General features: G+C 45.3%; 1 protein-coding gene across 2 annotated transcripts in view; it reads left to right on the forward strand.

The window, feature by feature from the left end:
* LOC117962575 (retinoic acid receptor gamma-A-like) overlaps positions 1–26,721 on the forward strand; it is a 35,211-nt gene extending 8,490 nt beyond the window's left edge. The window contains exons 2-9 of one of the 2 annotated variants that reach the window (XM_034913894.2): positions 347–743; positions 19,203–19,351; positions 19,487–19,628; positions 21,308–21,471; positions 21,570–21,746; positions 21,949–22,153; positions 22,647–22,805; positions 23,135–26,721. In XM_034913894.2, the coding sequence (XP_034769785.1) occupies positions 566–743; positions 19,203–19,351; positions 19,487–19,628; positions 21,308–21,471; positions 21,570–21,746; positions 21,949–22,153; positions 22,647–22,805; positions 23,135–23,466 (1,506 nt within the window). In that variant the 5' untranslated portion in view covers positions 347–565 and the 3' untranslated portion in view covers positions 23,467–26,721. Of the gene's footprint in view, positions 1–346; positions 744–9,318; positions 9,741–19,202; positions 19,352–19,486; positions 19,629–21,307; positions 21,472–21,569; positions 21,747–21,948; positions 22,154–22,646; positions 22,806–23,134 lie in introns of those variants that run through there. The other variant, XM_034913895.2, reaches the window with a different exon arrangement.

Raw genomic sequence — 26,721 nt, forward strand, 5'->3', positions numbered from 1 at the left:
CAAACCCAAGCTGCTGTTTCTTCACTCCTGTCACTCTGAATCGATCGACCCCAGCGACCCTCCCCTGATTTCAGTGGAGAGCTCCGTCCCAGTAATGGAATAATGGATACACGGTTGGCGCCGCTCTGCTCTGATATTTAGCGGCGGTACCCGAAGGGCGCTGTCAGTTTCCATCACACGGGCTCTGATTGGTAGATTTGAATGGCATGCTGTTTATTTGTTATGTGTGGTTATTGCTGTCGAGTTTAATAAAATCTCTCTCTTGAAATAAGACAGATGTTTAGATCATTAAAAGGAACGTCGGTTTTGTAGCTAGCTAACTCTCTCTCTCTCTCTCATTTCAAAGGGAAGGATATCGACAGACTCTCTACACATCCTCATTGCGGCTGAATATCGAGGAAAATTACAGACAGACAACGGAGAGACAGACAGACAGCAAAAACAACAACGAACTGCAATTAAAAAAAACCAATACACACAAACTTAAAAACATAAACTCCTAAAGGAAAAAAAACCCCTTGGTGCCTTCTTACCTCAGGTCTGTCTGTCTATCCGTCTAGTTGCCATGGCTACTAACCGGGAACGCCTGTGTGCGTCGGCGGGCCAGGTGGGTCACATGACCAACTTCCCCCCTGCGGTCTACCCATTCGCCTTCCGGAGCCACTCCCCCTTCGACCTGCTGGCCAATGGGAGCTTCTTTGGCAGATTTGGGGCGGACCTCCAAAAAGAAATGGCGGCATTGTGTAAGTAGACTGAACTCAACTGACAAACTGCGTTCCATCTCTGTCTGTTAAGCTCTCTGTTTTAGTGTGTTTAGTATTATGGGCTGTGCTGACACTCGTACTCCTAACTACCTTTATATCGGCTGGTATTAAACAAAACCGTTCTTTAATGTGTAGATTTCAAAACAAGAAATGCTGTCCTTCCCTCGCCTTTACAATGGAATACAAGTCAAGGGCGCCACTAAAGTCCATGCGCTTTAAAAAAAAAAACAGTTTGTGCCACAAAAAACTTGTGAAAAGAAGAACTCAATTATTACATTTTTTGTTTTTTAAGCACATAGAACAAAAGATACGCTATAAAAACACTAAGCGATAAAAAAAAGCTAGTCTCAATAGCTCTGGTTAGTATTTTATTACACACTGTAATGTTGCCTGGCTATGGAAAAAAAAAAAAATGGAGAGGCTGATATCAATGTGCCCCCCATGCACACACCTGCTTTTGGGGGGTAATTATTCCCAAGTTCTGGGTCCAGGTGCTACTGGGAGGGGAGGGGAAGAGAGGAGGGGGGTTTGTTCAAATCAGGGGGATGGGATCATTGCACACACACACACACACATTTTATTTTCCTTCTTGTTCAAATCAAGACATGCTGTAGCTCCGAGCTGCGCTTTCAACTGTCAATCTCGACTCCCAGCCCCTCTCCCCCCCGAGCACTAGCTAATCCTTCTGGTATTCTGAGTGAAACTATTTAACTGTCAATGTGCCTGAAACCAAGATCACATCCTGCCTGCACCAGAGAACTAAACAAAACCAAACGCCTGTCTGCTTGACTCGGTTTCTTCTAGTTTCAATAACACTGATGAAGGCACTAGCATTAGAAACGCCTGTCTGCTTGACTCGGTTTCTTCTAGTTTCAGTAACACTGATGAAGGTGCTAGCATTAGAAACGCCTGTCTGCTTGACTCGGTTTCTTCTAGTTTCAGTAACACTGATGAAGGTGCTAGCATTAGAAACGCCTGTCTGCTTGACTCGGTTTCTAGTTTCACCTCAGTAACACTGATGAAGGCACTAGCATTAGAAACGCCTGTCTGCTTGACTCGGTTTCTTCTAGTTTCAGTAACACTGATGAAGGTGCTAGCATTAGAAACGCCTGTCTGCTTGACTCGGTTTCTAGTTTCACCTCAGTAACACTGATGAAGGCACTAGCATTAGAAACGCCTGTCTGCTTGACTCGGTTTCTTCTAGTTTCAGTAACACTGATGAAGGCACTAGCATTAGAAACGCCTGTCTGCTTGACTCGGTTTCTTCTAGTTTCAGTAACACTGATGAAGGCACTAGCATTAGAAACGCCTGTCTGCTTGACTCGGTTTCTTCTAGTTTCAGTAACACTGATGAAGGTGCTAGCATTAGAAACGCCTGTCTGCTTGACTCGGTTTCTAGTTTCACCTCAGTAACACTGATGAAGGCACTAGCGTTAGAAACGCTTGTCTCCAAAGATCACTGAGGAAGGGTATAGTTAGTACACTGTGGTCCCATTCTACCAATGGCAGCCTCACCCCATTGTAGCTGCCCTATGCGTGTGCATTGTAGTGCCACTGTTTGCCTGCATTGCTCCTGAAGATCATTTGGGTTTATACAAAATATTTGCATTATAAAAATAAACAAAGGACTGTGGGCCACACCCACCTGTGCCTCAGCTTTCAATTACAACAGCTATATTGAGAGCTACAGTGAGTCTTGAAATCAAACAGACTGGCAAGGCAAGTCTGTGTATTGATTTTATTCACACCTCTCAGTGTGGCTCAGTCTCTCTGTGTCTCAGTCTCTCTCTCTGTGTCTCAGTCTCTCTCTCTGTGTCTCAGCCTCTCTCTCTGTGTCTCAGTCTCTCTCTCTCTGTCTCAGTCTCAGTCTATCTGTGTCTCAGTCTCTCTCTATGGGTCTCAGCCTCTCTCTCTGTGTCTCAGTCTCAGTCTATCTGTGTCTCAGCCTCTCTCTCTGTGTCTCAGTCTCTCTCTCTGTGTCTCAGCCTCTCTCTCTGTGTCTCAGCCTCTCTCTCTGTGTCTCAGCCTCTCTCTCTGTGTCTCAGCCTCTCTCTCTGTGTCTCAGTTGTACAGTTAGGGGTAGAGAGAGTCAGGTACACAGGAGCTTTCATTTTAAACAGATTGTATTTTGTTATGATTTTACCGATAGCATCGACACAGCTTTTCTTGTGTTTTTCCGCGCCACCTATAAAACCTGGAACTGGAGTATCCAACCATAATACATCTGACAGGCTGCTTGTGAAACACGGAAAGGACTTTTCCTAATGTATTAACTACATTACATCCGTCTCTCTCAGTATCTCTCTGTGTGTGTCTCTCTGTGTATTGGTTTAATCACACCTCTCTGTGGTTTTCCTGGTTCGCTTGCTTGCTCATGCTGCTGCAGACTGACACAGTTTAACTCTCCTGTGGGGGGAAAAAAAAAAAAAACGATGCAAAGCTAGAAGCAATCCAGCAGGGATGGAACGGAACTTCTCAAAAAAACAAAACAAACAAACAAACAAAAAACTTCAATTGCTAAAAAAAAATAGAACCTATCATGTACTCGCAGTGATGGATTTTGTCACACAGAGATCTAACGGTCAGAGCCAAGAATTTTGTAACCAGAATCCCCCCCCCCCCCCCCCCCCCCAGCCCCTCCCTCACTGGTCGAGACTAAATGGAATTTTTTTTTATTTCTTTAATCAATGCAGCGTTTTTTCTGGGGCGGAAAAAAACCCAAAACAGTTTAGAAAAAATAAATAAAGTAAAGCTGAGTGTGCTGCTGAAAGTGACCGGCACAAAGACCCCCTTGTAACGACTTCTTTATTTATTTAAAACTCAAGGCAAGGGACTTGGGTGCGAGCCCAAAATGCAACAGCACTGTGTGTGTGTGTCCCTCAGCTCTAACCACTAGAGCCACACTGCTTCCCTCCCTCCCAGTCCCTCCTCAGCTCTAACCACTAGAGCCACACTGCTTCCCTCCCTCCCAGTCCCTCCTCAGCTCCACTAGAGCCACACTGCTTCCCTCCCTCCCAGTCCCTCCTCAGCTCTAACCACTAGAGCCACACTGCTTCCCTCCCTCCCAGTCCCTCCTCAGCTCCACTAGAGCCACACTGCTTCCCTCCCTCCCAGTCCCTCCTCAGCTCCACTAGAGCCACACTGCTTCCCTCCCTCCCAGTCCCTCCTCAGCTCCACTAGAGTCACACTGCTTCCCTCCCTCCCAGTCCCTCCTCCGCTCCACTAGAGCCACACTGCTTCCCTCCTTCCCAGTCCCTCCTCAGCTCTAACCACTAGAGCCACACTGCTTCCCTCCCTCCCAGTCCCTCCTCAGCTCCACTAGAGCCATGCTGCTTCCCTCCCTCCCAGTCCCTCCTCAGCTCTAACCACTACAAAATTATTATTATTTAGTCATTTAGCAAACGGTTTTATCCAAAGCGACTTACAGAGACTACAGAGCATCACAACGGCTGCTGCAGTCACTTTGTTTTTACTGTGCGTTTAATAAGACACACCTGAAAATGTTACTTATACACTGTGGCTAATCAAGCTCATAGTAAAACCTGGACTGGGTGAAACTGCTATGCAATAGGAGTATAATTTCGATCTCTGCATATTATATATATATATTACAAATGAAGGTTGTGCCTTGCTGAGAGAGAGAGAGAGAGAGAGACAGACAGAGATTTAAGAAACTTGATTAACCAGCCCAGTCAGTCTGTCAGACCGCACTGAGCGCGTGCAGAACCGAGAGAGCGCAATGGAGAGGGATGGGGCTACTGAGGGGGGAAGGGAGGGGCAACAGGAAAGGGGTGTGGCCACAAACCACATATGGGCTGACTGTCTGCCAGCCTGGAGAGGGAGAGAGACAGCACAGTGAAAGGGGGGAGATGGGAGAGAGGGGTGTGGAGGGAGCCTCGCACTCGGACTTTCAGCAAGGTCTGGTTATTGTCAGCTCCACAGTCCAGCCTCCCAGTCCGACACACAAAGAGGCACTGTCTGAGAGAAGGGGCCTTCCCTCCGTCCCTCCTTCCTTCTCTTTGCCCCATCCCTCTCTCTCTCCCCATTTTTCTCTGCAGCAACCCTTATAAAAGTTTCCCACAGTAAAATCACAGCAAAGTGTAGTAAAGCACAGAGAGGTCTGGTAAAGCATAGGGAAGCATTGTAAAGCACAGAGAGGTCTGGTAAAGCATAGGGAAGCACTGTAAAGCACAGAGAGGTCTGGTAAAGCATAGGGAAGCCTTGCACAGAGAGGTCTGGTAAAGCATAGGGAAGCATTGTAAAGCATAGAGAGGTCTGGTAAAGCATAGGGAAGCACTGTAAAGCACAGAGAGGTCTGGTAAAGCATAGGGAAGCACTGTAAAGCACAGAGAGGTCTGGTAAAGCATAGGGAAGCATTGTAAAGCATAGAGAGGTCTGGTAAAGCATAGGGAAGCACTGTAAAGCACAGAGAGGTCTGGTAAAGCATAGGGAAGCATTGTAAAGCACAGGGAGGTCTGGTAAAGCACAGGGAAGCATTGTAAAGCACATAGAGGTATGGTAAAGCACAGGGAAGTATTGTAAAGCACAGAGGTGAAAAAGCCAGGGTTTAATTTGGGAGCAGAAAGCTGGAAGGCTGCTGGAGATTAAATAGCATCAACCGGGAGAGAGAGGGAGGGAAAGAGACCCCCCCTCTCTTCCTGCCCTGGGGATGGGGATGGGGGGGGGGGGGGGGAGTAATTGTATCAAGGTGTGTGTGAGAGAGAGAGAGAGAGAGAGAGAGAGAGAGAGAGAGAGAGAGAGAGAGACCACGACCACAGCAAAGACTATACAGAAAGCTATGGAGCTGTGAAAGGTCTGCTGTACATTAGCGTTGCAGTCAGGCAGGCAGGCAGGGAGGCAGGGAGCCAGGCAGAGAGGCAGGGCTGGTTCATGGGAAGGTTAGTTTTCTCTGGGGGGGTTTGAATAAAGTTCACCCTTCCCGTTCCCTGGAACAAGAACTGGGAAGGGAAGGGGGGGGGGTTACGGTATTATATATCTCATCTAACTTTTTTCGCTGGAAAAATCCTGTAGCGCATTACAGGTTCAGTGCCACTAAATCAATACATTAAATAAAGGGTGATTGAATTGGAGGTGGAAAGAGGGAGGGGGGAGAATGGAGGGATGAGGTGCTGTAGAGAGGAGGGAGGAAGAGAGAGAAAAGTCTTTATATATTTTAGTTGTTTATGCCATGTATGTGCTTTGGCAACACAATTCTTTTTTTTTTTATTGTCATGCCAATAAAGCCTGTTTGAAATGAATTGAAAGGGAGGAAAGAGAAAGGGAGGAAAGAGAGTGGCTGTGTGAGGTGCTGTAGAGAATGAGAGGAGTGTGAGAGAAAGGAGGAAAGAGAGAATGAAGGGATGAGGTGCTACAGAGAGAGAGAGAGCGAGGGCTAGAGAGGGGAGTGACTGAGGGTGTTGGAGTAAGAGAAAGGGAGGAAAGGGAGAGAGGGAGGAAAGGGAGAGGGGGAGGGAAGGGGGGAGGAGAGAGCTGGAAGCACGAACGGTAGTGTTATTAAATTAAATGAGAGAGGGAGAGCAATAACAATTTAATAGGAGAGATCGGTACAGCGAGTGAATTGAATTAGGAGGGGAGGTGGGGGCGGGGGTTATACAATATTTATTAATTTTGGATGTACCAGGTGTTTGTTTCCAATGGTCGTGCCAATCTGTGAAGTATTACTGAACTGGGAAGGGAGGGGGGAGAGGAGAGAGAGAGAGAGAGAGAGACAGAGAGGGAGGGAGAATGCAGGGTTGAGATGCTGTTAAGAATGAGAGGAGAGGGAGAAAGGAAGAGGGAGAGTTGGGTATGAAGTATCGTTGCATATTAAACTCTGTTATGAAACAGTCAGGAGTCTGGAACTGAAGGGGGGGGGGGTTGAGTGAGCGAAGGAGGGAGGGAGTGAGGGAGGAGAGACGGACAGGGGAGTGTCCTGTTCTGTGTTTACTCCAAGCAGACCCAGCAGCACAGATTCACAGGAAATTGTGTCTTTAAAAGAGCCCGGCGGGTCGTACCATTCCACTCCCAGGGAGGGGTGTGTGTGTGTGTGTGTGTGGAGCTGCAGAGCCCAGCAGCCTCATTGTTCACAATCAGCCCGGTCTAGAGGGTGCAGGAGACAGGGAACAGGCACAAGGTACAAGGTACTCGGAGAATTCTTACAGAACATATATTGTCGGTGATCTATTACTGCGATGGGAGATAATATTGCGTTTTAATAAAACCTGGCAGGTTTTTAAAATGCCACGCAAGACTCTGGAGGAATGGGGTTCAAATCTGTAGGGGCAGACTGACAGACAGGAATTTCAGAGGGCTGGATCGCATCAATATCAGGGTCTAGTGCTATATATTATAAAGGCATTTCAGAGGGCTCTATCACATCAATATCAGGGTCTAGTGCTATATATTATAAAGACATTTCAGAAGGCTGTGTCACATCAATATCAGGGTCTAGTGCTATATATTATAAAGACATTTCAGAGGGCTGGATCGCATCAATATCAGGGTCTAGTGCTATACAGTGCCTTGCGAAAGTATTCGGCCCCCTTGAACTTTGCGACCTTTTGCCACATTTCAGGCTTCAAACATAAAGATATGAAACTGTAATTTTTTGTGAAGAATCAACAACAAGTGGGACACAATCATGAAGTGGAACGAAATTTATTGGATATTTCAAACTTTTTTAACAAATAAAAAACTGAAAAATTGGGCGTGCAAAATTATTCAGCCCCCTTAAGTTAATACTTTGTAGCGCCACCTTTTGCTGCGATTACAGCTGTAAGTCGCTTGGGGTATGTCTCTATCAGTTTTGCACATCGAGAGACTGAAATTTTTGCCCATTCCTCCTTGCAAAACAGCTCGAGCTCAGTGAGGTTGGATGGAGAGCATTTGTGAACAGCAGTTTTCAGTTCTTTCCACAGATTCTCGATTGGATTCAGGTCTGGACTTTGACTTGGCCATTCTAACACCTGGATATGTTTATTTGTGAACCATTCCATTGTAGATTTTGCTTTATGTTTTGGATCATTGTCTTGTTGGAAGACAAATCTCCGTCCCAGTCTCAGGTCTTTTGCAGACTCCAGCAGGTTTTCTTCCAGAATGGTCCTGTATTTGGCTCCATCCATCTTCCCATCAATTTTAACCATCTTCCCTGTCCCTGCTGAAGAAAAGCAGGCCCAAACCATGATGCTGCCACCACCATGTTTGACAGTGGGGATGGTGTGTTCAGGGTGATGAGCTGTGTTGCTTTTACACCAAACATAACGTTTTGCATTGTTGCCAAAAAGTTCGATTTTGGTTTCATCTGACCAGAGCACCTTCTTCCACATGTTTGGTGTGTCTCCCAGGTGGCTTGTGGCAAACTGTAAACGACACTTTTTATGGATATCTTTAAGAAATGGCTTTCTTCTTGCCACTCTTCCATAAAGGCCAGATTTGTGCAGTATACGACTGATTGTTGTCCTATGGACAGAGTCTCCCACCTCAGCTGTAGATCTCTGCAGTTCATCCAGAGTGATCATGGGCCTCTTGGCTGCATCTCTGATCAGTCTTCTCCTTGTATGAGCTGAAAGTTTAGAGGGACGGCCAGGTCTTGGTAGATTTGCAGTGGTCTGATACTCCTTCCATTTCAATATTATCGCTTGCACAGTGCTCCTTGGGATGTTTAAAGCTTGGGAAATCTTTTTGTATCCAAATCCGGCTTTAAACTTCTCCACAACAGTATCTCGGACCTGCCTGGTGTGTTCCTTGTTCTTCATGATGCTCTCTGCGCTTTAAACGGACCTCTGAGACTATCACAGTGCAGGTGCATTTATACGGAGACTTGATTACACACAGGTGGATTCTATTTATCATCATTAGTCATTTAGGTCAACATTGGATCATTCAGAGATCCTCACTGAACTTCTGGAGAAAGTTTGCTGCACTGAAAGTAAAGGGGCTGAATAATTTTGCACGCCCAATTTTTCAGTTTTTTAATTGTTAAAAAAGTTTGAAATATCCAATAAATTTCGTTCCACTTCATGATTGTGTCCCACTTGTTGTTGATTCTTCACAAAAAATTACAGTTTCATATCTTTATGTTTGAAGCCTGAAATGTGGCAAAAGGTCGCAAAGTTCAAGGGGGCCGAATACTTTCGCAAGGCACTGTATATTATAAAGACATTTCAGAAGGCTTTGTCACATCAATATCAGGGTCTAGTGCTATATATTATAAATACATTTCAGACGGCTGTTTCTCATCAATATCAGGGTCTGCTATTTAAAACTATATAGAGAAATAGAGAGGGAGGGGAGGGAAAAGTTTCTGATCTTTATAACTCCCAACTCGGCTGCATTCCGTCCCTCTGTTCAAAAGAAATGAAGAATCACGTTTTAAGATTTCTGAGCTCTGTTACAATTAGGAAATCGCTGAGGTGAATTTCTGGTACTAGCCTAGACACCCAGACACACACTGCCCCCTCCCTCCTCCTCCTCCCCCCCTCCTGTTTTTGGACAATGGTTCGCCCCTCCTCTGCTCAAGACACTGTGATCCCTCTGAGCTTGTTATTTAGCTCTCTGACACAGCAGGGTGAGGATCACTGTGTGTGTGTGAGAAAGAGAAAGAGAGAGCGAGAGGGAGGGAGAGAGAAAACAGAGAGAAAAGAGAGAGAGGGGGGGCAGAGGGACGTTGGAGCAAATTGGAGAAATTTGAATCTGCAGGGAAATCTCTCTTTCATTGGCAGCAGCATTTTCACTGGGGGATTGAAGCCAGGAGGCTTGCAGAGTGAGAATACAGTGATTTTTTTTTTTTTTTTTTTTTAAATTTCGGGGACCCTCCCACCCTTTTTTAAATCATGTTCGACTGCATGGAGACATTCGGAATGCCCCACAGGCAGCTCTATGATGTCACCAATCGGGGTGCCTGCATGTTGCGGAGGGCCAGCCCTTGTTTTGGGGGGCTGGACCCCTTTGCTTGGTCTGGGACAGCCAGCATACAGTGTAAGTGACACTCTTGTCTTTTATTATTATTATTATTATTATTATTATTATTATTATTATTATTAATAATAATACCACCATTACTATTAATAAATCTGTTGGTTTGCATGTTTGCGTGGGCACCTCCCAGAATTGTGGGGTCTTGTTCTGCCCTTATCTTTCCACCACAGTTGACAAAAAAAAGGTTGTACCGGTTTAGTTTTGCTTTACTGGGATGAACTGGCATTTGGTGGGGCTTACTGGTGCAGAGTTTGGTGTGTCTTTGTTCCAAGCCTTTATTTCCCCGCAGTGAAAATATCTGTGTCCCCTTGTACATGCATTTATTTATTTCATACGTGCGACGAAAGCGAACTGAAGCTAACTCACAAGTGGAACAAAGTTCAGAAAACAAGGACTAAAGTTTGTATTGGTTTTTTTGTATTGAAACTCGTGCTGTACATTTCTGTGTTGGTTTTTGCTACTATATAAAGATGCCTGGCGTATTAACTCTGTTCCAAAGAGGCTGCTAAGGTTACCAGAGTGTATTATATAAACAGGGCCCTTGTGTATCACTGTACTATCGCTGTGGCAATCCTCTGCTTGCTTTAGCTTTTTGGAAAATGAAACACAGTAGCTTTATCCAGCTCACTGACTTTAATCCAGAGAAGCTGGTACTGTGGCTCCTTTAACTGTAATTAAAACTGGGGAGTGACAATGCCAGCAACAGCTAAACTTGACTTCTCATGACGTCTCAGAACATTATTATAAAGCTGCTACTGCTTTCAGCTCTAGTTTGGATGCAGCGTTTCTGAGCACTGTGAAAGAAGTGACTGTGTGATTTGAGATACTGGCTGCATTAGTGCAACCTTCAAAAAGCTCAATCTGAATTCTGCATTAGATAATTGTATAATGCTAGCATTGTGTAGTGTTTGTATGAGTGTGTACGAGAGAGAGAGAGAGAGAGAGAGAGAGAGAGAGAGAGAGAGAGAGACACGTTCATTTTAAGTTGAGAGGTAATCTTGTTAGGAAATTGGAAATAAGAAAGGGGATTTATAGCCTGTCTCAATTTGATTTCAGAACAGGTCTTGCTTTCCCCTGCAAGCACCACAGCATTGCTCCAGTCCTCCACGTCACGCTCTGTACGATACAGATGTAATCTTGAGCAGATCTGAGAGCTCAGAGGAATGAAACAAGACACTTGAATGCGCGTGATGTTTTAACCGATTAGAAACCAGGGAGAGCGGTCTAGGAAGTGCGAATGATCCTCGCAGAGTTCTGGGTATTTAATTTTGCAGTTGGGTGCTGTCCCTACATGACAAGTTTACTGCTCTGTGTTTACATTTCTTTCCACACAGCTGAAGAAGGGTATGATAAAGCATATTAAAAAAAAACTGTATCCCACAGTAAAAGCACAGTGACAGCATGGTAAAGCATAAGGAAGCATTGTAAAGCAGAGAGGTCTGGTAAAGCATAGGGAAGCATTGTAAAGCAGAGAGGTCTGGTGAAGCATTGTAAAGCACAGAGAGATCTGGTAAAGCATAGGGAAGCATTGTAAAGCACAGAGAGGTCTGGTAAAGCATAGGGAAGCATTGTAAAGCAGAGAGGTCTGGTAAAGCATAGGGAAGCATTGTAAAGCACAGAGAGGTCTGGTAAAGCATAGGGAAGCATTGTAAAGCACAGAGAGGTCTGGTAAAGCATAGGGAAGCATTGTAAAGCACAGAGAGGTCTGGTAAAGCATACAGATGCATTGTAAAGCACAGAGAAGTATGGTAAAGCATAGGGAAGCATTGTAGTAAATCACAGCTAAAGTGTACTGCTGCCCAGCCCCCAGCATCAAAGAGACGAAGCCAGACCTGCTTTCAATTTACTTCTTGGCCAGAATTTCACTTTCGGATCTCCGGAAAAAAAAAAAAAAAAAGGAGAGAACACAAGAGAAAGCAGGCATCCTCCGCTTCAGGACAGGCCTGGCTGGCAGTCCAGTTAGTGTCCGTTCTCCAAAATGTTTTCAGCTGTATGCAGAAAAAAATAATCCTTCTTTCTGGAACCCCGCTTGTCTAGAATAGAACGGAATAGACAAGCTCTCCTGTCAGTGCTTGCTAGTCCATATTATAAATATCTATCGTACATCTCACTGAAAAAATCAAATCACACTTAAAAATCTCTTTTGGGAAAGCGCATGCTGCTACAGCACTGTGATTTGAACACAGATTTTTTTTTTTTGGCTCTCCTGAAAATCGATGTCTTTGAAGTGATATTAACAGCGCTGACCCGGGTGGCAGTGACTCTGCAGCTGGACTCTTCAGTTTCAATGCAGTCAGGAAATCCTCCCTGAAAAGGAAGCTGTGGCTTTGTTGGGTCGTGGAATCAAGGCAGGCAGAGTGGGAGCAACACAGCGCAGCCGTCCCAGTGCCGAGCCCAGCTCTACAGCAGCACAGGCAGGAAAAACATTGGGCTTCTGCAAACTGAACACATCTCTTAGTAAAACGCAGGGCTACGACATCTATCTATCGATCTAGCTATCTATCTAAATATATACCCGCTTCAGTTAAAGTGAATTCACTGCATCGCGATGGGGTCTTTCACAACTCTTGGCTTGGGGCCCTAATATTCTGTAGCAAAGCACAGAGAAGATAATGAACCAGCCCCCTTCTCAAACTGCTTTGGTATTCGCTATTAAAGCTCTGGAACAGTTCAGTATCTTAAACTGCAGTTGCAACGATGCTACAATATAGGATGGCGATGTTAAACTACAGGCACTAAGCCACTGCGGTAGAGTGCAGTAACGCTGTGCTGCAGGTAGCACCGAATTACAGCAGTGATTACTGTTGTGGCTGCAGTTTAACACCAGGACTGCAATGAAGCTGCTATCGAGTGACAGCTGGGCTCCCTAGCTGGCTTGTGGTATTTTCTTGTCGTAGTTCTTGATTTCAGTTCTCTGTTTTGTTCAAGCTCAACGGAGTCCTCTTCCATATCAAATCGGGAGCTTTTGAGGTTTCAATTCGTGGAAATCAGGAAGCAATTAAGTCGCCGATAAGCCAAGTGTCACCTTAACTGCCGTAACTGAGCCACACCGCCTTATAAATGACACCCGGAAATGCAGTTACAATGGAAGAGAATACATGGGGAATTTCACACGATTATTATTACAAAATATTGAACCAGCCCCCTTCTCAAAGCTTACTGCTGTGGCATCCCTGTAGTAAAAGCCCAGTAACATGCAGTAAAGCACAGAGCAGATATTAAACCAGCCCCCTTCTCAAAGCTTACTGCTTTGGCATCCCTGTAGTAAAAGCCCAGTAACATGCAGTAAAGCACAGAGCAGATATTGAACCAGCACCCTTCTCAAAGCTTACTGCTTTGGCATCCCTGTAGTAAAAGCCCAGTAACATCCAGTGAAGCACAGAGCAGAAAGAGTTTTGAAGACCATGGCAAATAAACTGCACACAAAGGTTAAAAATAGTAAAATAGTAAAAAAAAAAAAAAAAAATACTTGACCAAATAGAGAGAGAGACAGAGAGAAGACAAATGCTGTCTTGGAGTCATCAAAAAAACCCAACAACTTCAGTTTATGACGCGCAGTTAAAAAAGTAAAAAAAAAAATAAAGCTAAAAAGTTAAAGGAAAGGAATAAACTGGGCTTCGCGTGTGTGCTGAGTCGGGTGATTGGGGGCAATTCTGATTTTACAACCTGCTTTTATTCCAGGACCCCTTCCTTTTCTATAGCAGTTGAGAATCGTGTGTGTGTGTGAGCAAGCACATCACAAGGGGGTGTAAATTCCTTGCTGTGGATCCCTCCCCCCCTTCCAGTTTGGTGTCTTTTATTAGTCCTCTCACTTTGACCGGACCCCAGTAACATTCCCCAGTTTATTGCAGGACCAATTTCAAAGTCTCTTGACCACCAAGTGCAAAACCAAAAAACAAACAAACCAGAAGCACACTGACTCCTGCCCGTGGTCCTGCTACAGACAGTGTTCCTAAAAAACAACAACTTCAGAGCTGCCCAGCACTGCTCCTGGAGGAGCGGAACGATTGCAAGGCAGAAAAAGAAAGAAAGAAAGAAAGTCTGTCTACTTGACTCTGTTTCACCTCAGTAACACTGATGAAGGCACTAGCATTAGAAACGCCGGTCTGCTTGACTCGGTTTCTTCTAGTTTCAATAACACTGATGAAGGCACTAGCATTAGAAACGTCTGTCTGCTTGACTCGGTTTCTTCTAGTTTCAATAACACTGATGAAGGCGCTAGCATTAGAAACGCCTGTCTGCTTGACTCGGTTTTTTCTAGTTTCAATAACACTGATGAAGGCGCTAGCATTAGAAACGCTTGTCTGCTTGACTTGGTTTCTTCGTCAGTTTGTGTGTGTGAGTATGTCTGTGTGTGTTTATGTCTGTTTGTGAGTGAGTGTGTATGTCTGTGTCTCTGTGTGTGTGTGTGTGTGTCTATGTGTGTTTCTCTGTGTGTTTGAGCAACAATGTCTGCTTGTTGATGTCGAAACCAGGGAGGGAGCAGGAAGTGGCTGAGGATGACGCACACACAGCGATGCCAGCCAGCGAGCGAGGGGGGGGGGGGGGGGGGGGGGGTTGGGGGCACACTTCCTTAAAACACGTTCACCATCCCTTGTGAGTAATTAACAGAAAATGCTGTCAGTCCTGGTCTTGCTATCTGTGTGTGTGTGTGTATATATATATATATATATATATATATATTAATTATAGTCTTAGTTTTCATATTTTATAATCAAAACTGCATTAAAAAAAGGATTTATTTATTTGTATTACAATTTTATAAAATGTTAGTTTTAGACTCTTAATTGTTCTATTTCCACAAGCAAGTTTTTTTTTCTTCGTTTTTGTAATTTTTTTAAATTTCTGTTTTAAGGGACTTGATTGAAGTTCATAAAATCCCAAATGGTACAAATTCTGACTCTGAACAGGTAGAGAAGAGCTGTGGTCGGTCGATTTGCAAATCAAATTGGTTTAGATTCAGAGTGCTGGCTTTTGCTTCGTTTCCCAGATGGAGCTGGAAGATTCAAATTTCTACACAACAAACCACCCTGTTACCAGAGGACCCCCCCAGAGTATGGAAAGTTTAGAATACAATACTCTAGCCAAGCAGGACTCTCAACAACAAACGTTTCCACTGGAAGCTTTTCTTGTCTCTATATATACATATTCTGAGGCACTGAGGCTTGGTGCTCCAGCGGTTAGAGAAAAGGGGCTTTGATACCAGGAGGTTCAAATCCCGGCTCAGCCACTGACTCCCTGTGTGTGACCCTGAGCAAGTCACTGAACCTCCTTGTGCTCCGTCCTTCGGATGAGACGTAAAACAAACGATGTCCTATTGGAATAATAATAATAATAATAATAATAATAATAATAATAATAATAATAATAAATAAATTCCTCCACAAGCAGGGTAGCACACTGTGCAGGCTTGCTAACGATCAGTTCAATTCATGACCCCAGGGGTCCATTTCTCAGAATAGAATCAGATAAGAGAGCAGCGATGCCTTCAAAAAGACAGATTGTCGGTAGACAAAACACACAGACACTGACACCGACACACACACGGGCAGCGAAAAGGCCTACAGCACTGCTTCCAATCCCCCCCACTCCCCTCTCCCCATCAGCCCTTTTTGACAACAAAGGGATTAAAAGGAGCCTGCTGGCTGCCTCTCTTTAGACACAGTGAAGGGGCCGTAGGAGACGGGATTAACTGTAAGGCAATACCGAGCAGGAAACGAGCCTGGCCCAGCTCTGGGGGCCTGTGGTGGATTCTCATGCAAATCGAGGCCCTGGCTTGTTACTGATAAGCAGGCCTCGGGTTTCAGCTGGCTTTGTTTTTATAAACATTAAGGAGTGGAGAGGAGACTGTCAGGGCTGTTTGGGAGGGGGGGGGGTTAACCCTCCCTGTCTCTGAGTGCTGATTGATACTGGGGGAGGCAGGGGGTTTCAGAAGGTGTGCGTTTCGTTAGCAGTGTTGACAAGGTGTCGATTGATCCAGATTGATTCTCCTGTGTTTGTGAATCAGCCCATCTGATTCTCTGAGAGGTCTTGCTGGGTCAACAGTGGAAATAAGTTGTAATGTTACCACAATGATGTGTTTTTATTTTTATTTTAATACATTTATATAGATAGAGACAGACAGATCGATAGATAGAGACAGACAGACAGACAGATAGATTTACAAAGGTTAGTTTACCTTTTAGTTTTTTAGTTTGTTTCTTGAGCATGCTTTACCATGCCTTGCTATTCTTTACAATGCTGCCCTATGCTTTACCATGCTTTCACTGTGCTGTGTCTCACTTTGCTGGGCTTTTACTGTGGGACACTTTGATAAGCGCCCCAGGTAATCAGTTAATCAGTACACATCACTTAGACAGAAAGACCCTGCCATGAACACTCCCCCCCTTATTCCAGAGTTTGGGGATGGTGGGCACTGCAATGAGAAGAACACAGTAGCGTGTCAGTGTCCTCAGCGCCCCCCCCCCCCCCTTCCCCCTCTGGTTTTAGCTGCAGTGTCTTCCTCCTGGATCACTAACACAATCAGCTCATTAATCCTGGCCTGTAATCACTGCACTTAACTGTGACTCGCCCCGGAGCAGCTAACACGGGAGGCAAGACAGGGGGAGGGGGACTAGCTATTGGCACAGGGTGAGGGGCTCTCAGCAGCCTGTAGTTTCATCCTGTGTGTTCATTCTATTTATTTATCATCATAATAATGATCTATGTACTTTACCATGCTGTCACTGTGCTTTACTACACTTTGCTGTGCTTTTGCTATGGGGAACTTTTAAAACGGTTAGTTTACCCTGTTTTTTAATATGCTTTACCATACCTCTCTGTGCTTTACAATGCTTCCCTATGCTTTATTATTATTATTTATTTCTTAGCAGACGCCCTTATCCAGGGCGACTTACAATCGCAAGCAAATACAAATACATTCAAGTGTTACAATATAAGTCATACAATAAAAACAAGAAATACAATAATTCTCAAGTGTGACAAACCACAATTCAATAATACAGCAGATAATAGTGAAAGTTACATCAGGATATGATTATGCTTTACCATACCTCTCTGTGCTTTACAATGCTTGCCTATGCTTTACCATACCTCTCTGTGCTTTACAATGCTTCCATATGCTTTACCAGACCTCTCTGTGCTTTACAATGCTTGCCTATGCTTCACCATGCCTATACTGTGCTGTGCTTTATTTTACTGTGGGAAACTTCCACAAGGGCACATTCACACAAAACCAGGTCCTCACAAAAGCAGAGAGATGAGAGAAATCCGGCACACAACACCAACAGCCTAATAAAAAGCCTGACAGTGTTGTCTGGGTGCTGCGGGGGTCTGGGAGCCTCAGTGGTAAAGTTTTACAGCAGCGCAGCTGGCTGTGTGAATGCAGTCTCGGGGAGGCTGGCTGGCTGGCTGGCCTATAAAAAGACTGCCTGGTGGGTTTTTGCAGCTCCTTCCCAGAGCTGGGATCGGGTTAGCAGGCCCTGTTACGAGCCAGGGCCTCTGTTAAATCCTGTTGGGACCCGGCTGAGGAATTTGGGGCCAGGAAATGGGCAGGAAGAAGGGGGGGGGGGGGGGAGTTGAAAGAAGTGCCTGGGGGGGTGTCTACTTGAGGAGGGGAGGTGAGGGCTGCTGCTGTACTGAGCATTACAAATGTGTGGGAGGAAGGCGTTATTTTTTTGTTTTGTTTAAAAGAGAGCTATTTAAATGCATTTCTAGCTTGTGAGAGTTTTAGAAAAGGACTGGTTCATTATCTTCACTGTGCTGTGCTTTTACCAGAGGGGATACCACAGCAGTAAAACTTTGAGAAGGGGGCTGGTTCATTATTTTCCCTGTGCTTTACAATAGTTTTTTTCTCTCATTATTTCTCTCAGGACAATGGTTGTCTTATCACTCAGCAGTCAGTAGCTTAACTGCCTATTGGCCTTATCAATACAGCCAGATCGTTATCATTAATTCTTTAGGAGTTTAATAAGACACTTTTTTTAATAAACACAATTAAATTGCATAATCAATTGATTGATTGCCATGGTTTTCATTTAGCTAGCCTCCATGGTAAAGCATAGGGAAGCATTGTAAAGCACAGAGAGGTCTGGTAAAGCATAGGGAAGCATTGTAAAGCACAGAGAGGTCTGGTAAAGCATAGGGAAGCATTGTAAAGCACAGAGAGGTCTGGTAAAGCACAAGGAAGCATTGTAAAGGTATGGTAAGACTTGTTAGACAAAAAGGGTAAACTAACCCTTGAAGATTTTAAAGTCTGAGCTGAAAATAAAGACCGATTCAATCAACATGATGTTGGGGGTCTCTTCCAACCTCCCCCCCACTCTTCCTTCCTCCCCAAATATTTGCCCTGTGGGTTAGTCAGCTTTACCCCTAAATTAAATAACTGCCTCTAATTGACCTGCCCATTACTGTGAAGGGTTTGTTTACCTGCCTGTCACTCAACAGCACGGAACAGTCCATCTGGTAGAAGTGCAGGGGGATCATCATTGTTCCACCCCATTGAGGGTAATGGACTAGCCCTGCCCCTCAATAACAATTTGTAGATAATTATATCTAATCCAGGGCAGTACTCTCCCTCTGTGTGTCTCTCTCTCTGTCTGTCAGCCAGTCAGTCATCATTATGCCGATCAGAATGCCAGTTATGTAGAGAGCTCAGAGCTGCTGCAGACAGGAGCCTCAAAAACAAACACCTCCCAGACTGCTTGTCAGATTTCTACTGTCAGTCTCCCTGCGGTATTTAAAACACTTCTCACAGACAGTGGCAACAAATTACTTAAAATCGAAATCGCTGTTTGTTAGTCAATTAAAATTGGCTTCAAATGAAAGCGGTTTGAACGATCGCGACAAGTATTGCAGTTCTAGAATATCAATTGATTTTAAACAGGAATTGGAAATGGAAATGGAATTTGGAACTGCTTTTAAAATGGAATTGACACCCACCCTGGAGAGGCTAGAAGCTTTGAGAGTGCAGTTCTGTTTCCAGTGTTGAAAACGCTTGCTGTCAGGAGTCTGGTAACGAGACTGGACTTGTTCTGGCTGCTGTTGCAAAGACAGGCCTGCTCTCTTCTACTGCGCCCGGCTCACAGAGTCACAGAACTGGTTTATTAGGAAACTAACTTGGGAAGACAGTGCCACCCGGTGACGGAATAGTGTAACAGCAGCCGAGGGTCTTGGGGGGGGGGGGGGGGGGGGGGGGGGGTGTAGGAAAATAAATAAATAAAATCAAACACAATTCTAAATGAATGCATCATGCAGAGCTACATTTTGCAAAATGACTTATTTTCAAAAGTAGAATCAAATGTTTGTCTGCTTGACTCGGTTTCTTCTACTTTCACCTCAATAACAGTGATGAAGACACTAGCATTAGAAACGCTTGTCTGCTTGACCCTCTGGGACACTTTGCATTCTAATGAATCTCGGGGTCCCCCCCTGTAACCCCGCCCGCTCCCCTCTTTGTTTCAGCTGTGGAGACCCAAAGCAGCAGCTCAGAGGAGATGATCCCCAGCTCCCCCTCCCCTCCACCCCCTCCGAGGATCTACAAGCCCTGCTTCGTGTGCCAGGACAAGTCCTCGGGGTACCACTACGGAGTGAGCTCCTGTGAGGGGTGCAAGGTGAGCCCCCGTCCCGGGACAGCTGCTGAGACTCGCTCTCTTCTAGTCTCGCCCGACGAAGGCTCTGGCTTATTAAATAGTTTGTTTTAAAGATGCAATCCTAACCCTGTCTCTTTCTCTCTCTCTCGCTCTCAGGGTTTTTTCCGGCGCAGTATTCAGAAGAACATGGTGTACACGTGTCACCGGGACAAGAACTGCCAGATCAACAAGGTGACCCGCAACCGCTGCCAGTACTGCCGGCTGCAGAAGTGCTTCGAAGTGGGCATGTCCAAGGAGGGTGAGTGCAGGGGTAACAAACCCAGGGGTGTCTTAAACTCATAGTCAAACCAGGAATGGATCAAACTGTTCTACATTGGGAGTCTTATTTCCATTGCTGAAGGGTCAATTACCATTACAAGGAGGGTAATACCTGGGGGGGAGGGGGGGACTGAGGACCAATGTCTTGTGGTAAAAGCTGTGGGGCAACTATCAGGGGTTAATTATCAGGGGGGACATTTATTCAATTAATCAGGAGGGGAAAAAAAAAATTAAATAAAAAAAGGGAAGCACATAGAAAGAAACAGGATGCTGATCATGTAAAAAAAAAAATATATATAAAAATGATTCTATGGCTAGGCGACAGCGGAGTGTGCGCGTATTAGCGGTGAGGTTTCCGTCTTGCTGTGACGTTTCAGTGCGTGGGAGGGAGGGAGGGAGGGAGGGAGGAAGGGAGGGTTGTGAAATGAATCCCCATAGAGTTTCGAAACCTTGCCAGTCACCTTCTGCCTCTGCTCTGCCTGGTTCTCAGAATCGAGCCACGTAGCTTCCCTCTTTGACTCTGCACAGTCACAGCCACACTGCAACACCAGCCTGTCCAGGACTGACCACGAGAACCCAGCTCAACACAACCTTGACCAACACAACCTTGACCAACACTGCAGAGCGCTTTAGCAGTATAGGAAAGAGAACTCCACTCTCAACACTGCAGAGCGCTCTAGTAGTATAGGAAAGAGAACTCCACTCTCAACACTGCAGAGCGCTCTAGTAGTATAGGAAAGAGAACTCCACTCTCAACACTGCAGAGCGCTCCAGTAGTATAGGAAAGAGAACTCCACTCTCAACACTGCAGAGCGCTCTAGCAGTATAGGAAAGAGAACTCCACTCTCAACACTGCAGAGCGCTCTAGCAGTATAGGAAAGAGAACTCCCCTCTCAACACTGCAGAGCGCTCTAGCAGTATAGGAAAGAGAACTCCACTCTCAGCACTGCAGAGCGCTCTAGTAGTATAGGAAAGAGAACTCCACTCTCAGCACTGCAGAGCGCTCCAGTAGCATAGGGAAGAGAACACTCACTTTTCATTTCATCATGAGAGTGCTCACTGACAGTTGTACAGGAGATGCAAGTCATGTGACTTAGCTTGCCTGAACTCCCAGTAACACCCACCCAACCAGTTCAACTGGTTGAGAGAGAGAGAGAGAGAGAGAGAGAGAGAGAGAGAGAAAGAAAAACAGATGCTTTCTTGATGAAACAAAAAAAGAAAATTTGGGGTGGAAAAGAAAGAGAGCGTCAGAAACCTGTGCAGAGCCTGCAGCCTCCTCACTGGAAGTGCAGAGTGGAGCCTTTTAATAGCACCACTGCTATACTGTGTGTGTGTGTGTCTGTGTTTCTGTATGTGTGCATATACATGTGTGTGTGTGTGTGTGTGTGTGTGTGTGTGTGTGTGTGTGTGTGTGTGTGCAGGGCAGGAGCAGTGCATTTGGGACGCAGTGTATTGTCCCGCAGCTAAAACTGGATTTCCTGGAGGGAAGGAAGCGAGGGGGGTTACGGTGGGGACGTGCAGAATTCCACGTCAGGGAAGGGGGAGCTAACCCCCGGGGGGGCGGAGGGGGGAGGAAGGGTATACGACAAAGTGGTAAGTTGGCACAGTGTTTTTGCAGTTCCCTCCTGTTTCAGAAGCTGGTTCTCTTTCTCTCTCTAGCCGTGAGGAACGATCGCAATAAGAAGAAGAAGGAAGTGAAGGAGGAGCCCGCCCTGCCTGAGAGCTATGAGATGACCTCCGAGCTGGAGGAGCTGGTGCACAAAGTCAGCAAAGCCCATCAGGAGACCTTCCCCTCGCTGGGGCAGCTGGGCAAGTACACCACTGTGAGTACAGAGAGAGACACACAGACACAACACTACAGCATCAGGAGACCTTCCCTCTCCCTCTCCCTCCCCGGTCTAACGCGTCTCTCTCTCTCCAGAACTCCAGCTCTGATCATCGGGTGCAGCTGGATCTCGGTTTGTGGGACAAGTTCAGCGAGCTCTCCACCAAGTGCATCATCAAGATTGTGGAGTTCGCAAAGAAACTGCCCGGCTTCACCAACCTGACCATCGCCGACCAGATCACTCTGCTCAAAGCAGCCTGCCTGGACATCCTGGTGAGTACGGGACCCCCCACCCCATCCCTCCATCATCCTGCTGCCTGGCGAAGCTCACTGTGGTGTTAGATTGACACCCGGTGGTAAAAAAAAACATGAATTGCAGGCACAAGAATTAAAGCATTTCCACTGAGGTACAGTATACCAGTGGTATACCCTTCCTTGGTAACCCCTCTCTCTCTCTCTCTCTCCCCGCTCTCAGATGCTGCGGATCTGCACACGCTACACCCCCGATCAGGACACCATGACGTTCTCGGACGGTCTGACTCTGAACCGCACGCAGATGCACAACGCCGGCTTTGGCCCGCTGACCGACCTCGTCTTCGCCTTCGCAGGACAGCTGCTGCCGCTCGAGATGGACGACACGGAGACCGGGCTGCTCAGCGCCATCTGCCTGGTCTGCGGAGGTACTGCAGCTCACTGAGACACTGCAATACACACACTGAGACACTGACGCACAGCACCATCTGTCTGATCTACGTAGGTACTGCAGCTCACCGAGACACTGCAACACACACACTGAGACACTGACGCACAGCACCATCTGTCTGATCTACGGAGGTACTGCAGCTCACTGAGACACTGCAATACACACACTGAGACACTGACGCACAGCGCCATCTGTCTGATCTACGGAGGTACTGCAGCTCACTGAGACACTGCAACACACACACGCACAGACAACTGACTGACATGCATTGTAATACTGTAATACACACACTGACACACAGCGCCATCTGTCTGATCTACGGAGGTACTGCAGCTCTACCACACAGACAGCAAACTGACACACACTGACACCTGCAGCTCATTGAGACACTGCAATACTGTAATAAAAACTCACTGATTGAAACTCCCACTCACAGAGACCCCCCCCTTTCCCCCTGTCCCGTCTCTCAGACCGCATGGATCTGGAGGAGCCCCACAAGGTGGACACCCTGCAGGAGCCGCTGCTCGAGGCGCTGAAGCTGTACGCTCGCCGGCGCCGCCCCGACAAACCACACATGTTCCCCCGCATGTTGATGAAGATCACCGACCTGAGAGGCATGAGCACCAAGGGTGAGAGAGAGAGGGAGGGAGAGGCAGAGAGCCTGCCTATATATGTCTGTATGTCTACCTGTCTGTCTACCTATCAATCAGTCTCTCTCTCTCTCTCTCCCTCTCTGCCTCATTCTCTCGCTCTGTCTGCCTCTCTCTCTCTCCCTCTCTGCCTCATTCTCCCGCTCTCTGCCTGCCTCTCTCTCTCTCTCTCTCTCTCTCTCTCTCCCTCTGCCTCATTCTCTCTCTCGCTCTATCTCTGTCTCCCTCTCTCTCCTCCCCCCCCCCGTGTCTCTGCCTGCCTCCCTCTCTATGTAAGCCCACAGTGTGACCCCCTCTTCCTGTCCCAGGCGCGGAGCGAGCCCTCACCCTGAAGATGGAGATCCCCGGCCCCATGCCACCCCTCATCAGAGAGATGCTGGAGAACCCCGAGGCGTTCGAGGAGAAGGAGAGGGAGAAGGAGAGGGAGAGGAAGGAGCGGAGAGAGAAGAGAGAGAGGGAGGAGAAGGAGAAAGCCAGCGGGGAGGGGGAGGCCCAGGCAGGGGGCGGGGGAGAGGGGACGGAGAGAGGGGAGAAAGAGAAAGAGGAGGAGGAGGAGAGAGGGGACAACGCAGACAGAGAGACTCGGAAGCCAGCGAGGGAGAACACAAAGGAGAAAACCGGAGCCACACACGCGGAGTAACGGAAAAGTACAAACTGAACAGAACAGCACGGAGCGGAGAAACACAGGCACTGCCCCCCCAGCCCCCCGGGACTTTTATCAACCCCCCCCCCCCCCCCCCCCCAAACTGTCTATATAAGGGGTGCTGGGACAAGGGGGTCATTTTATCTGCTCTTATTATTATGGGATATTTTCTGGGGGATATTTTTTCTTTACTTTTTATTACTGGTGGACTTTTAAGTGATGAAATTCAAAAACCAGCTGTCCGGAAATAAATAAAAAGCTAGAAATATAGATTTCTTTTTTTTTTTTAATACATATTTTTAGCCACAAAAAAAATTGATAAATAAAGAAAATAAAAAAAAGACTAAGACAAATGCAAAAGCACCACCTATTGTGGACTTTTATTCTTTAAAAAAATATATACATACATTATATCTATTTTTACTTAGAGGTGCAATGCTTCCAAAAAAGCTGCAGGTGGCGCTGGATCTTTTTTTTTTTTAAACTCAAAACATATTCAGTTTGTGTTTTATACATGTTGTTTTTTTTTTTCTTCATAGTATTTCATTTTAAAATGTCTTTGCCTCTGATGCTATTGCTGTTTTTCTTTCCTGCTCACCCTCCTCAGACACACCGATGCAAACACACAATCTCATTACACGAGGGGGCTTGGGGGTCTGGTGCTTAAAGAAAGGGGCTTGTTACCAGGAGGTTCCAGGTTCAATCCCTCCCAGCTCAGCCACTGACTCCCTGTGCGTGACCCTGAGCAAGTCACTGAACCTCCTTGTGCTCCGTCCTTCGGATGAGACGTAAAACAAACAAGGTCCTGGAAGTGACTGCAGCAGTAGTTGTGATGCACAGTTCACCCCCTAGTCTCTGTAAGCATCTGCTAAACGACTCATTAATAATAATTAGCAAAGCTGGTATTAAACACAGGAGTTAGACTGGGTTGTATCTGCAGTTTCCCAGGGCTGTGTTTCAGTCGCATTGCAGTTACAATGTATCAGCCAATTTAAAAAGGACCAAATACGTTATTTTTTTTGAAAAAAGAAAATCGCCACACAAGCTGTATTTTTTTCAATCCTTCGTTTCGGCTGCAATGCAGCTACTCTCTGCAATGTAAATGCTGCTACAGTCGTGGGCAGATTCTTAAAGACTTCATATTTTTTGCACTTCGTTTTTGTTTAAAATCAGCCAGGTCCTTCTAGAGTACCAAAGCAACAACTAGTGAAGAGAAAAAAATAAATACTTCCAGTGCCAAAGAAACTAGTACAAATAAAAATGAAAAACACATTCATTTGAACTGTCCTTTAAACGATGTGCGCTCTGCAGCAGAGCGAGGAGGTATGACCTCCGATTGCTGCAAGTCTGTAATAGTCCACTCTGTTCTTTTCTGTTCTACGGAGGCACGCTGATTTCTAAGAGAAGTAGCAGCTTGTGTCCCTGTAGCGACAACACAGACAAACTGGACTATCAATACAGCCTGCTCTAGAAAAATAAATAGACTCTGTTTGAAACTGTCAGTGTGCCAAATTTAAAATCCTCCTCAGGAGTAATCAATAAAGTAATCAATATCCGCTCCGTGCTGCCAGGGTTTGATTGCACAATCACACTGAAGCAGGGAGATGTGTCTGGGATCAGGATTGGGGTCCCTTCTTAATCTGTTTCCAATTCCTTTTCAAAATCAATCCCCAATTTCAATTCCTGTTCCCTTTTATTCAATCCCAACACGTCGCTGATCAGTTGAACGACCGCAGTGATTATTATTACGTCTCTAAATGATCAATTCCATCGAAGGAATTGGAAAGTGATTTTAAAAAGGAATTGGAAGGAACTGACCCCGACCCTGGCTGTAACAGTGTCATGGTTTTTGGTTTTACGTCTTAATAATAAAAGGGTTGGCTTTCAATTATAACAGAACTATGCTTTACTGTTGATCTACCAGGGATGGAAATAAGACTCCTGTTGCATAGCAGTGTGATCCATTCCTATACACACTGTGGCTAATCAAGCTGGTAGTAAAACCTGGAATGGGTGAAACTGCTGTGCAGTAGGAGTCTTGACTACAAGAACCGAAGTTAAAGATTTGATCAGGCTACACGATCCATCGCTATTGATCACTCAGTAGTGTTACATTTAGCAGTGGCTTATCAAGCTGCAGGCTGATCAAGGAATATTAAAAGAGATTGTAAACAAACTCAATGGCAAACGTTGAGAGACAGAACAAGTCTGTGTGCAATCGAATGTTTCTTTCATGGAGTTGCTTTTAGTGTCCCTCGATCGGCCCGTACTCTGATGTTTACAGAATTTTACAGCACTGTAAAATAATAATAATAATAAAACAAATACACTAATTTTAACCCCCCAAAAAAGTAAATACAGTTTTAAACATCATACAAATGTAAATAAAAAAGCACAATTCGATTCTTTAAAAGCCATAAAAATGTAAATATTTGAAGGACTGTTTTTTTTAAACCAGTCTTTAAAACAGTCCTTAAATTTTGTGAATATGGACCAATGTACAGCACCAATCTAAAAGAGTCCTACTTGAAATAATATTGTCAACTCACTACATTTATTTAAAAAGACAGTTTTTTGTTTTTTTTTAAAGTCTGTTTTCAGGTATAGAATACGGTTTGATTTTCACAAAATGGTTCTGGACTGCGGTTCTAGATTCCTCTGACAGTCTAGAACAGTCTCATCAGTGTTATTGTCTTCTTCAGTTTCTTCTAGTTTCAGTAACACTGATGAAGGTGCTAGCATTAGAAACGCCTGTCTGCTTGACTCGGTTTATTCTGTATTTCAAATACATTTTCAGAAACGAATTGTCATTTTTGTTATCTTTCTGCTTACTGTCAACGCTATCATCATTATTATTAGTATGACTATTATTATTTGTATTAATATTATTATTATTATTATTATTATTATTAGATATCCTTGCTTCTCTAACTTTCTAAAGAGCGGTATGGGGTTTTTTTTGGTGCTTTTTTTCTGTATGGTTTCACAAGTGTGAATGTACCTGATATTTTCTCAGCTGTTTTTCGTGTGTTTGTTTTTTCCTGTGAGAGCAGGGTTCTGTGTCGAGGATCCTGAGGGTCGAAGGAAAAAAAATAATACTGTCGATATTTACAGGGCAGCAAAAAAAAAAAAAAAAAAAAAAGATTAAAATCGAAAATAATAAATAAGGGGTCATTCTTGCAGCTCTTGTTTTTGTTGTTGCTGTTTATGAACTCTCTGATTTTATAAAGAAAATGTTACTTTGAAACAAAA

The sequence above is a fragment of the Acipenser ruthenus genome, chromosome 42 (assembly GCF_902713425.1).
Source record: "Acipenser ruthenus chromosome 42, fAciRut3.2 maternal haplotype, whole genome shotgun sequence".
Lineage (NCBI taxonomy): Eukaryota > Metazoa > Chordata > Actinopteri > Acipenseriformes > Acipenseridae > Acipenser > Acipenser ruthenus.